Below are 13,361 nucleotides of genomic sequence, written 5' to 3'. Positions count from 1 at the left end.
AAGGACGCTACAAGGATACCCTCGCACTGTTGGACTCCGGTGCCGATACGAGTCTGTGCGAGGAGCACGTGCTTAAGGAGCTGGGGATTGACGGAGACAGGAGGGAGCTACAACTGGCCAATGTTGAAGGAAGCGGAGGCAACAGACTCGCGATCAGAACGAGTCTACAAGTGTCCTCCTTGTCCCCAGGAAGTAACGCCAACACGGTCACAGTACCAGAGGTGTTCTCCGTCGCCCGACTGAATGTGCGTCCTCAAAGCGTGGACTGGAAGCAAAGGAAGGCCTGGAAGCATCTGGATGACATAGTGATTCCAGACAACAATGGAAAGGCCGTTGAACTGCTGCTGGGGGCCAATGTTCTGGAGGCCATGCTGCAGCAGGAGGTCAGAGTCGGCAAGCCAGGACAACCAGTGGCAGTACGAACCCACTTCGGCTGGTGTCTGACCGGAAATGTGGCTCAGCTGGTGACCCATGGCCAGCGAGAGGTGATGCACATTTCCAAGCACCGCTCAGCTGATGACGAGCTGGTGACTATGCTGAAGGACTGGTGGTCAACGGAGGCATTTGGTACTGCGTACAACATGAAAGAGCCGACATCTCAGGAAGACCGGCAAGCTGAAGACATCATGGCAAGGACTACCACGTGGCGCGGCGATCGCTACGAGACAGGGCTGCTGTGGTGTGATGAAAATGTCAAGCTGCCTGACAACTACCCCATGGCCATGCGCCGGCTGGAAAACACAGAGAGGGCTCTGCGCCGAGCTCCTGAGAAGGCGACAGCGTACCAACAGAGCATGGAGGAAAATGTGAAGAAAGGATATGCGCGGAAGCTTGATGATGAGGAACTGCTCGTACAACATGACCGCACCTGGTATTTGCCTCATCACGCAGTCACCAGCAAGCCAGGCAAATTCCGCGTGGTCTTCGACGCAGCGAGCAGCTATGGAGGTACCTCCCTTAACGGGCATCTGCTGTCTGGACCGGACCTCCTAAGATCACTCCCAGGGGTGCTGCTACGTTTCCGTCTAGGGTCTGTTGGTCTCTGCGCCGACATAGAGAAGATGTTCATGCAGGTGGCTGTGAGAGCTGAGGACCAGGCCTCACTCCGCTATCTTTGGCGTGATCTGGATAGCACCCGTCCGCCAGATATATACCAAATGTACAGGGTAATATTCGGCGCTCGGAGCTCTCCAGCATCAGCCAGCTATGTACTACGCCGAACAGCCCAGGAGAAGAGTGATGACACTGTAGCTGGACGCAGAGCACGTGAAATTGTCGAAAGAGACTTCTATATGGACGATTTGGCCACCTCTGAACCAGACAAAGATACAGCACAAGAGACGGCGGCAGAGGTGACGGCACTGCTCTCCAGGGGAGGCTTCAGACTCTGCAAATGGAACAGCAACTCCAGGGAGGTGCTTGCGAGAATTCCGATGGAAGACAGAGCAGTTGGTGCCGTAGACCTAAGCGCGTCACTCCCGGCACAGAAGGTCCTGGGTGTGCAGTGGGATGCAGAGCTAGATGAGCTGAGTCCCAGTGCTCCGTCAGTCACGAATGTCGGGCCGACAACACCAACTACAAGGCGCGAGATCCTACGGGTTATCGCTGGTATTTTTGACCCACTGGGGCTGGCGAGCCCTTTCCTGGTCATGGGGAAGATGATACTGCAGACACTCTGGTCGACTGAACACACCTGGGACAGCCCTCTCTCTGACGAGGAGTGCAGCGAAGTGGCAGCTTGGATCTCAGAGTTGCAGTCAATAGAGAAGATTCGAGTCCCAAGATGCTACGCGGATCAGCATCACACCAAGAAAACAGTCACGAAGACGTTACACGTCTTTTGTGACGCCTCTGAGCGAGCCTTTGGGGCAGTCGCTTACCTCAGGCACGAATATGCAGACGGTGCTATCCACTGCTCCTTGATTATGAGCCGATGTAGGGTGGCGCCGCTAAAAAGGTTGACGATCGTCCGTCTAGAGATGCAGGCGGCGGTGCTGGCTGTGCGCTTGGCGGCCCAAGTAGCTCAGGAGCTGAACTTGAATCAAAGTGACACGGTCTTTTGGAGCGACAGCAAAGTCGTCCTCAGCTACATCGAGAACAACAGCAGGCGCTTCCACACGTTCGTTGCTAATCGTGTGGCCGAGATCCGTGACGTGTCTGAGCCCAGACAGTGGCGTCATGTGCCGACCGAGCTCAACCCAGCAGACGACTGCTCGCGGGGATCGAAAGCCTCCGACCTGAAGAGAGACAGCCGATGGATAAGGGGACCCGACTTCTTGTGGCAGTCAGAAGATGCCTGGCCACCAGACCAGCAGCTGTCACTGAAAGATGAGGATCCAGAGCTTAAGACCGTGATGGTCACACAACACAGCACCCGGCTGGCCACCCTCCTTACTCTGCCTGACCCACAACGGTTCTCTAAATGGGTCCGCTACCAAAGAACTGTCGCCTGGATTCTGCGATTCACGAGGAACATGTTGAGAGTGCTGAAGTCTCAGGTCGCACAGCCAAACGCCCTCGAGCGGGAGCCACTATCTGCCGAGGAGCTACATGAAGCAGAAAACATGGCGGTGCGATTTGCCCAACGGCAGGCATTCGCCCAAGAGATTGAGGCACTGAACGAAGGCAAGGAGCTCCCTTCGTCAAGCAGTCTTCTGCAGCTGACTCCAATGCTAGACTCAGAGGGGCTGTTACGAGTCGGCGGACGACTATCTAATGCTCCTGTGCCAGAAGAGACCCGCCACCCTGTGATCCTCCCGAGAAGTAGCTGCATCTCGAGGGTCATCATCGACGCAGTTCATCGACGACTGATGCACGCGGGAACCGAACATGTCCTAAATGAGCTCCGTCAGGCCTACTGGGTGCCGCGCGCCCGGCAAGAAGTCAAGAAGGTAGTGGCTGACTGCTCTTTTTGCCGACGACGCCGAGCTAAGCCGTGTCAGCCCCGCATGGCCGACTTGCCGACCGCACGTTTCGACACGAAGTACGCCTTCAGTTCAATTGGGCTCGACTTCTTCGGTCCTCTAAAGATCAAGGTGCATGGAGGACGATTCGAGAAGAAGTGGTGTATGCTGGTCACGTGCCTCTCCACGCGCGGGGTCCATCTGGAGCTGACGTCCTCCCTGAGCACCGAGAGCTTCCTGATGGCCTTCCGCAGGTATATCGCACGACGTGGACCGCCATCAGACGTCTTCTGTGACAACGGATCGTGTCTGCGGGCTGGAGAGAAAGAGCTACGCCAGCTGCTGCGACAATGGAACCAGCACACTATCAGCGATGAGCTCACTCAACGCGATATCCGGTGGCATTTTAACCCACCGGCTGCCTGTGATATGGGCGGCGCCTGGGAACGGATGGTGGGGACTGTCAAACGCGCGCTGAGAGCTGTCCTCGGGCGGCTGCTTGTCTCCGAGGAAGTACTGCACACTGTTCTGACTGAAGTGGAAGCAGTCGTCAACAGCCGCCCACTCACGCACGTGTCGACAGACCCGAACAGTTTGGAGGCACTGACGCCCAATCATCTGCTGTTGGGGCGTCCGGTCAGGCGTCTGCCTCCAGGATTGTTCCGAGACGAAGAGAGCTGCTCTACACGAGTTTGGCGGCAGAGCCAGGCGCTAACAGACCAGTTCTGGCGGAGATGGCTTCGAGAGTATCTACCAGGACTGGCATGCCGACCGAAGTGGAGATCGGAAAGTCGCAGCCTGGCAGTGGGGGATCTCGTCCTCATCGTGGAGAACGGCAGCCCGCGCGGCCAGTGGCCCCTGGGACGCGTGACCGAGACAGTTCCTGGGCCTGATGGCCGCGTCCGGTCGGCGCGCGTACTGGTCCGTGGAGGAGAAGTGCACCGCCCCGCCCGGCGGCTCTGCCTGCTGGAGGAGGCGCTCGGATCATGAGCTCGTGTGCGCCTGGTCCGCTCCGTTGGCGGGGGGAGGGTGTTATTTCTTAAAGTGTCAATTAATTATCCCTATGAGGAGGATCCGTGCAGATTTCACATGAAATCCAACAATGATGGAAAATTATGAAAATGTAGAACAGTCTGGGTGAATGATGGATGATGTGAAACGAGGTGAAAAAGAGGTGAATTTGTATCGACACTTGGCTTATAGTTTTACGAATTTCGAATACAGTCATTTAAAGTAACTGGTCCCTTTTACGATACCCGGCAAGAACAATCGTTAACAATGTTATTGACGTAACATGTGGTGCCCCTGGCAGGCCTCTGGTGCCCTTGCTAGGCCGCTGGTGCCCCTGGCAGGCCTCTGGTGCTCTTGCTAGGCCGCTGGTGCCCCTGGCAGGCCTCTGGTGCCCCTGCGCCCGGAGAGGACTGGTGCCCCTGAAAAGTCTGAAGTGCCCCTCGGCAGGCCCGTCGTGCCCCTGACAGGCCCAAGGTGCCCCTGCGAGGCCGGTGGTGCCCCTGGCAGGTCTCTGGTGCCCCTGGCAGGTCTGTGGCGCCCCTGGCAGACCTGTGTTGACTGGTGCCCCTGCTAGGTCGCTGGTGCCCCTCACAGACCTGTGGTGCCGCTGGGCCTTGACAAGCCTGAGATGCCTGGCTATGACAGGCTCGTGGTGCCCCTGATAGACCAGTGGTGCCCTTGCTAGGCCTGTAGTGCCCCTGGCAGGCCTCTGGTGCCCCTGCTACCCCTGCGCCCTGAGAGGACTATGGTGCCCCTGAAAAGCCTGAAGTGCCTCTCGACAGGCCCGTGGTGCCCCTGGGCCCTGACAGGCCCAAGTTACCCCTGCGAGGTCGGTGGTGCTCCTGGCAGGCCTGTGGTGCCCCTGGCAGGCCTCTGGTGCCCTTGCTAGGCCGCTGGTGCCCCTGGCAGGCCTCTGGTGCTCTTGCTAGGCCGCTGGTGCCCCTGGCAGGCCTCTGGTGCCCCTGCGCCCGGAGAGGACTGGTGCCCCTGAAAAGTCTGAAGTGCCCCTCGGCAGGCCCGTCGTGCCCCTGACAGGCCCAAGGTGCCCCTGCGAGGCCGGTGGTGCCCCTGGCAGGTCTCTGGTGCCCCTGGCAGGTCTGTGGCGCCCCTGGCAGACCTGTGTTGACTGGTGCCCCTGCTAGGTCGCTGGTGCCCCTCACAGACCTGTGGTGCCGCTGGGCCTTGACAAGCCTGAGATGCCTGGCTATGACAGGCTCGTGGTGCCCCTGATAGACCAGTGGTGCCCTTGCTAGGCCTGTAGTGCCCCTGGCAGGCCTCTGGTGCCCCTGCTACCCCTGCGCCCTGAGAGGACTATGGTGCCCCTGAAAAGCCTGAAGTGCCTCTCGACAGGCCCGTGGTGCCCCTGGGCCCTGACAGGCCCAAGTTACCCCTGCGAGGTCGGTGGTGCTCCTGGCAGGCCTCTGGTGCCCCTGGCAGGTCTGTGGTGCCCCTGGCAGGCCTGTGTTGACTGGTGCCCCTGCTAGGCCGCTGGTGCCCCTCACAGGCCTGCGGTGCCCCTGGAAGGACTGTGGTGCCCCTGCCCCTAGGGGTGCTCATGGGCCCAACAGGCCCGTTGTGCCCCTGACAGGCCTGTCGTGTATACTTGCTAGACCTGTGGTGCCCCTGCTTCCTGGCAGGCCTGTGGTGCCCCTGGCGGGCCTGTGGCGCCCCTACAAGGCCGTAGGTGCCCCTGACAGGTTTGTGGTGTCCCTGGAAGGACTTTGGTGCCCCTGACAAGCCTGAAGTGTCAAGGACAGACCCTTTAGACGCCAGGGTCAAGTTCGTCGGACTGACAACGATTTGCTTACCTGATAACGTTCCTGGTAAGTACTCATTACTCAGCGTCCACAACATATATACACATAGCACATTCATATATACAATTGCTTACAATTGGTAAATGTGGTTGTGGCTAAGAGGTAAGATACTGACTAAAAATAAAAAATAAAAATAAAAAACTGAAAATGGGGGCACCACCAAAATGAAGTGGACGAAATCCGTTGAGTTTTTAATTTTGGGTATAGGTAGGGGCACCACTTCGATTCATGACCCTCCCCTTGGAGTTTTCCTGGATCCGCCCCTGGGCCATCCAGCCCCAAGGCACTCACTGCACCCGGCTACGGGGTGCGCTCCCTCAGGAGCAGCACCGGAGCCAAGAGCAGAGCCAGAGGGACATGGGCTCCGCGTGGTCCGACCGTCTCGGTCCGGCGAGGTCACGGTGCTGACATCTAGTGGGAACGTCTGGTAACAGTACATCCCGGGTAGAGCGCAGAGAGCGAGAGGAGCCGTCATCAGGCGTTCAGCGATACCCAGGGCCGAACGAATGATCAACGTCAGGTTAAATGAAGAGATATCTAGGAAACCACTGAGGGTATCTCTAGTAGAAACATACCCGTCCCGGAGTGACCCCATGAGCAGGTGGGTGACCTCTGTCCCACGGGGCGCACAGTTCATGTGCAAGTCGCCGTGGTGCCGAGCACAGCACGGCACGCAATAGTCGCATTTCTTCAATGTCTCAATCTGTTCGTAATCCTCTCATTCTACGACAATGGAATGGTCTGACAGGGCATGCCATAAACCAATCAGTCAATAACCAAACAAAAAGTGAACGGTTAATTTAAGATAAAAAGTCTTCGTTGTTTTTATCACCCAGTTCTCATATAGACCTGGTCCTCATTTATCTTGCAAGAAAAAGGACTTCAGTGATAAATACTAATGTATGCAAAAAAGGCACAACTAGCCACAAACAAAACTTCCTAAGGTGAGTGCAAACTACTTATGTTCATCTCCCCCAAGCTGTTACAACGTTATCAGCTTGGCATTACCCACGTGAACGTGATCCACGCTCACACATGATCAGTGTAGGCCATGGTCGGACGACCTGGGCATTACATGGTACACCGCTCGCTGCTATTGCTCGTTACGTGAAGCTAACAGGCGGCCTGCGAAACCGGCAGTCGGTAGTGTCCGCACACGGAAATGGTGAGCGAACACGCCAACGACCCAGTTCTACACGGGGAGTGAAAATAAGTTAATATTAGGCTGATGGTGTTCATTGTCATTTGACTCCGGTATTTTAATCATTTTCATCAGACCACATAGAACAATGAAAACATTTCCGAACCAAGTAATCATCCGAGGTGAAATGTCCAAGATAATAAATTTAGACGACATTACTAAAATGTATGCAACTATAAATAGAAAAGAACAATGCACCAACTACATTCTCGCCAGCAATGCCGACCAGCCAGCCAAATATGTTACAATAAAACAAGCCAGCGGGACCCTCGCTAAACCATGTAGTATTGTTCAACAAGGTAGCACGCCAACAGCACCGAGCTCCCGTGGGGTCATCTGCTCCCCCTGCCGGGCCGGGACCTCCCCAATGCCACCTCCACTTCTAGGCTGTCAGTTAATGGATTCATGAAATCAGCCAGCTGTGGCTGTCGAGAGAAGCTCCCGCCCGACGTGACCCCACTCGTGCAGTCATTGGATGCAAATTTCTAGGGCCCGCAGCGCATTGTATAAGAACGGCGTCGGATTCACGCGCGGCTTTGTGCAGCTACGCAGGTTGGAAGCCATGTCGTAGATTCCTGGAGATTTATTGGACGCGCACAGGCTCGACAATGACCGACCTAATTGGAACGATGCTGTCTGAGGTCATTGGGTATATCCCGAGAAAGTGCGCAATTCTAGATTGTCGCTTCAGATATCAGCAAAGTAATATTTTCACTAGGAATGAGAGTCACATGAGTTTCATGGGATACTTCAGCGGCTGTTACGAGAGCATGCACTCCAGCAGAAGAAAGCGTGCGTACAATACACGTATAGTCCAGCATTTCAATTGCACTCGGCTTTCGCACCATTTCGTTATTGAACGACAAACAAACCAGCATGAGAGTAAATGACGCAGACCTCCAAACGGGTGTACTGCGGGCGAGTCTACTTTCAGGCGTGTGTATTGCGGTACAGTCTACATGCAGGCGTCTGCATTGCGGGACAGCCTATCTTCAGGCGTTTTAATAAAGACAGACTTTATTCGGGCGCGAGCGGTGTGTAACTATTCCAACATTCTAGGCACTGTTCGCAGCAATATAATATTAGCTTCTGGGAACATGATTCAGGCTAATTAAATTAATTCACTAATTGTATTACGGTTGTCAGTTTAGACATATACAAATACCACCAACACATTCCATCAAAGCCGTTAGAGGTTCTACACCAAAACGACGCATTTCTAGAGAAAATATGGCTTGGTCGACATATAAAGAAATTATCTCTGCACCTGTTCTTTCATATCCTGCTCTCCCAGATCCTTTCTCGGGAAAGCCTCCTCAGTAAAAGGCGAATCCATGATTGTGGCGCGCTCACGGAGCACGCTCGTGCTGGAGTTCCGTGACCGCCGCGCCGGCAGCACGTGATCGGCCTGTAGGTGTACATACAGGATGTAGTAACACCCCGGACTCGGTCCACTCAGCACCTACTGAAGGGATCCGGCTACCGACTGTAATGTATGGCTCCGAGCAATGTTTTATGTGGACTGGCCACTACTTTACTACTCCCTCTCTCTTTTATTCTCTTCCTCTTCACCTTCTCTCTCTCTCTCTCTCTCTCTCTCTCTCTCTCTCTCTCTCTCTCTCTCTCTCTCTCTCTCTCTCTCTCTCTCCTCTCCCTCTCTCTCTCTCTCTCTCTCTCTCTCTCTCTCTCTCTCTTACCCTCCTCCCCTTCCCTCCCTTTTTCTGTCTCTGTCTCTCTCATTCACTCCTATTTCTCCTCCTCTCTCTTACGTTTTGCCTTCCTAATTTCAATCTTTCTGTATATCTTCCTTCCTCTCCCATCCATTTTCCTAATCTCTTTCTCCTCCCTTTCCATCATTTCCTCACTTCCCTCCCCTCATTCTTCCTCTCTCCCGTCTGCATCCGTGCCGGCGCGGCCGGCCAGGTGACGTTTTGTGCCGCCCATCGTCCGCCGTCAGGAAGATATCATTTGATCAGACCAGTGATCAATCAGCACTGCCTGGGTCACTCCGAGACCATCTGTTACAGGCCAGACACGGTGCTCCGAGGCGTCCTTTCAGCGCCACGGGCCGGGCAGATGATTGGTTCGCAGAAGTCGGCCCTCTTAGGGTATTACTGAGCGTTCCCCCTGGTGTGATGATTTGACCAGTGAGCACTGAGGTTTAAGGGGCGGGTTGCAGTGGTTAGACTGAAGAATGAAGATGCGAGGATGGTATTATATAGCAGAAGATGCTGTATCTGACTACTTAGTTTTGAATGTTCGAGCTTGAGCGACAGCTGCCATTGCAGTCAATATCACACTACACACATTTATTTCAGAATTTATCACTTTCCAACAAACCTGCAGCAGAACGTGCGTTCAAAGCTGAGACCATTTTACAAGCCGTTTTAGCCGGCAATAAATCGAGAAGTGCTCCAGTTTAGCATCACTTCCCTTCCGACAGCAGATGAAAAGGAGCGCGTCACCGCCTCTTTGAGGCACGGAGCCGATTTATGCATAGAGGTTGCTCTACTCCGTGGGAGGGTGTGAGCACCAGGTGCGGGAAAAGACCAGGAGAGCACGGAGAGGACAGCAAGACAGGGGAGAGAGAGAGGGAGAGAGAGAGGGAGAGAGAGAGAGGAAGGGAGGAAGGGTGGGAGAGAAAGAGGCAGATAGTATGGTAGAGAGGAGATAGAGAGGGATTTGAAGCAGCTTCTCGCAACAGCAAATCATGCCATCAATTGGTTGCTTGTGTCGCACTCAGTATTCTCAACAACCAATCTCAATCGTTTCCACGTTCTGACAACGCCAGCGAAATACATCGAGTAGATTTATGGCATGAGATTTCAACAGCAGCCCATAAATATCATCACCCAGGAATGGAGTCCCAGGCATAGCAGAAATGCCTCATCACCTCTCGACGTGAGATGAACGAAATATATCCCATTTCATGGATGTTCGTCAGGTCTACACAGCATCGTTCAACTAAATAAAAAGTCAAGCAAGATGGCCACCCACATCACATGGCAAATGCAAGCCAAAACGACCCCGACCTTCCCGACACAACGGAGTCCTTTCGGCTCGCCAGCTGTCGCCCCTAGGCGATCACGTGCCGTGGCGGTTCGGCGGTCTGCACCGAGGTCCAGTACAGCGGTCCGGTGGTCCAGTGTGGTCCGGTTCGGCGGTCCCATCGGCCGGCACATAGCCGCTAAACAGGGGACGACAGACGCTCGGCAGGCCGGCAGGCGCTCGGCAGACGGGTGGCAGGCGGGCCACTGATCAGATATGCTAATTGCCGGAGGGCCACCAGACCACAGGATGTGACGTCACAGTCCGCAGGAAGAGAGGGCGGACCCGGCAGATTGGAGGCAATAGGAGCGCAGGGAGTAGCGGCAGGGGATGGTTAGGTTCTTCCATGAAGAAGCCATCAGCTGGCGCCTGTTCAGGAGTTCAGTAAGCTTCCGACTGATCAAGCAAAACTTATCAAACACTTAATAAGGACAGGAAATGAAACGTCTAAACCTTCTAGAACCAAGGTACAATATTGCAATAGAGCCCCGTAAATAGCAAGCGTCATCACTCCATTGCGTGATCTGAATAAAATATTTCCCAAGACACGGATCTTCTCCCGCGGCTGAAAATAACATAGCATATAAATATATAATTTACTTTAGCCACAAATAGAAGCAAGACCTTCCCACCGCCAGAAATATCAATCAGGCCGAGAGAATTTCGCTTCGAAGAAACCGACATACAATAACGTTCGATATGCACAATTCTCCCATCTACCCTATTGGATCACTTTGTAATCGTTGCAATTTAAACGTGAAAGCTTTGCGATTCACGCATTTTGCTTTACACACCGACTTTACACTCTGACACAGTGACCATCTTCCTTGACTTCTCGCTTTTCTTCAACACAGATCGCTCTTCCCACTCCCACCAACCACTCAACTCTTCCCTCTCCCTCTCGTCTCCGCGGGACTCACCTGGCGCCGCGAAAGGTCCGTAGTCTGCCGCGTGTGCAGGTGGCGGGGCCAGCCGCGGAGGGGCGTACCGTCCCTCGGAGTACACGGGAGGCGGCGGCGGCAGCGCCGGCGGGCCGCCCGGGTACCCACACGGGTACCCCGGGTACTGCGGGTACTCGGGGTGGTGGTACATGGCCGGATGCATGAGATGCGGGTGATGCTGGTAGTGTGGCGGAGGTGGCATGTATGGATAGTACGGATATGGGTACAAGTCATGTCTCGCAGCGGGCGGCGGCGGCGGCGGAGCGTACACGCCCGGCCGGTACGGACTGGGGTACATGTACCCCGGGTACCCGGGCAGGTAAGGTGGCGCGTGGTACGCCGGCGCGGCCCGGCTGCTCGGCGGGGAGGGACTGGAGAGGGAGGCTGCGGGAGGGGTATCAGAGGGCCACCGGCCGGTACCCGGCGGCTCCGGAGGTACCCGGTGCTGCGCCACCGGACGGTGTACCGGTACAGAGGGTACCGGCGGTACCGGCGCCGCGTGCGGCTCGATCAGCGGCCCCGCCGGCTGCATGTAACCTGAAACAACAAAGAACAGCGGGTGTAAAGAGCTAGAAACAAAGTTCGTTGAAAGTGACCTGGGATTCTGGGAGGGCACGGTGGAGGAAGCGATTTTCACTGACGTTACAAAACCTGATAAGGTGTTAGCTTAGTGACCTTGCGTATCGTCATTTATGACGTCACTGAGGTCATCGCAGCTTTCCTCAATAATTAACCAGCACTGTTTTGTGAAGATACGAGTGACTTCTAAAACCATGTGACATGGACATTATGACAATCACCTGCTTGTCATGAATCAATGAAATGTTTGAATACGTGGCTTTCCACGAAAGTATATATTTCGGCTCGTAAGTGTATCCATTGAGCCCATCATCGTTCATGAGTCGAGCACTTTGGAAGTTGTAATGGCTCATGAATTTCCCAGCGACAAACATATTACAAAATTAGAGCTGAATCTGATGTAGTAAGTTCAACTGGCAGTAAAAAAGTGAAGAATATATGAATTTTCAATACATCATTGTCGAAAACAATTAAAAATTGGGTTTACCTATGGCAGGCCAACTTTCAGCAGCAAAATATGGAGATTTGCTGGAGATTTGGTAGCATTCGGCAGCACCAGTAGAATGTGACTCAAGGGACATAAGCATTTAAACGTGGTATATAGTATGGTAAATATAGTTAAGGCTGTATAAGTGTCCATTCCAGTGCATATCGCACTTTATTCAAATTATCCGTTCCTTTATCATACAAACTCGGGCTTTGCTTCAATCGGGATTGTCCCTCCTTCAGCAAACACCCGAGTTCAATTCCTTCAGCAAACATCAGAGTTCAAAACAGATCGCTGCATGCTCGTTCGGTCGCAGAAGCCTAGCCGGTGGCTCTGCCGCCCAGCTGACTCGCAGTAATTGATTCGACACTGTAAAAAAATGTCACGAGCCAATTCCATGACAAGGAGTGGGTTACACGGTCGTCCATTGTACCTTGCTGTTATATATAGGGACATTATCAGCCTGAAGGTTGTTAGTTAAAGAGTGGCCTCGTGAAACAATTGGTTACAAACGGTAACCTATAACTTAAATGCTTCCCTGACACCCCTTCCTGCTTATCAACAGATTTCGCGCTGTGTCGGAAAACTACGCATAGTCTCATAATTAAATCCGCCAGAAGCTTGTTGCATGCTAGTTACATGCGTGTTTCATTATCGTGTCATATTATTATTATGTCGGCTAATGAGGCACCACCCTGCACGTGCTTTAAATAAAATCCTGCGCACACGCCACCTAGTCGGAAACTCATCATCGGACTAGTCCTGGTAGGGTTTTCGTGATGCCGAATGAGGCGAAACGACTTTGATTCGGTAGTGCCTCATAAATCCCTGCTACGGTGAGCAGCGACGAGTCTGAGACTGCTTCTAAAACGCGTCCTTCACTTCCGGCGCGGGGCCGTCATTTCCGGCCGCCATTGTTCAGTTCTGCGGCTGCCGGCGGTTGGTGCGGTTGTGTTGTGGCACGGTGCGTTGTGAAGTTCTCGGGCTGGGATATTTCGAAGGTACGTTATATTGTATGATATTTACGTAGCAATGGGGGACATTTTATTTATTTTGTAATATTCTGAACACATGTTGCGTCATAGAATTCACCCCTTGACCGTTGTGGGCCACTGTTTCGTTTGAATTCCGACTGTTGGAAGACGGACTTTCTTTCAGTTGCTGTCTAGCCTTTTTTCCAAATGTGTAAGTTACACATATTGCCTCACATTGATTTATCTTATACAAAAGTCAGTTGATGTAGATAATAAAGCCATCCTCACTGATATTTTAAAATCAGCAGTTAATTTTCTTTTCTGTTTGCAGAGTTGCTTAAAGTTGTGGGAGACTGAGGCATGAAGGTATACCGGAAGCCAGCGATATTTCTGTTGGTAA

The 13,361-nt window shown here is 53.6% G+C and overlaps 1 protein-coding gene across 1 annotated transcript in view; it reads right to left on the bottom strand.

The window, feature by feature from the left end:
- LOC122376432 (basic proline-rich protein-like) overlaps positions 1–11,458 on the bottom strand; it is a gene marked incomplete at its 5' end in the record, with an annotated part of 38,356 nt that extends 26,898 nt beyond the window's left edge. Inside the window, one exon of the mRNA XM_043356301.1 lies at positions 10,901–11,458. Within this exon, the coding sequence (XP_043212236.1) occupies positions 10,901–11,458 (558 nt within the window). The remainder of the gene's footprint in view (positions 1–10,900) is intronic.
- Between the last annotated feature and the right edge of the window lie 1,903 nt (positions 11,459–13,361).

The sequence above is a fragment of the Amphibalanus amphitrite genome, unplaced genomic scaffold (genome assembly GCF_019059575.1).
Source record: "Amphibalanus amphitrite isolate SeventyFive unplaced genomic scaffold, NRLGWU_Aamphi_draft 002134F_arrow, whole genome shotgun sequence".
Lineage (NCBI taxonomy): Eukaryota > Metazoa > Arthropoda > Thecostraca > Balanomorpha > Balanidae > Amphibalanus > Amphibalanus amphitrite.
Note: the sequence above shows the minus strand (reverse complement) of the source record. Positions and strands in the feature narration are given on the sequence as shown.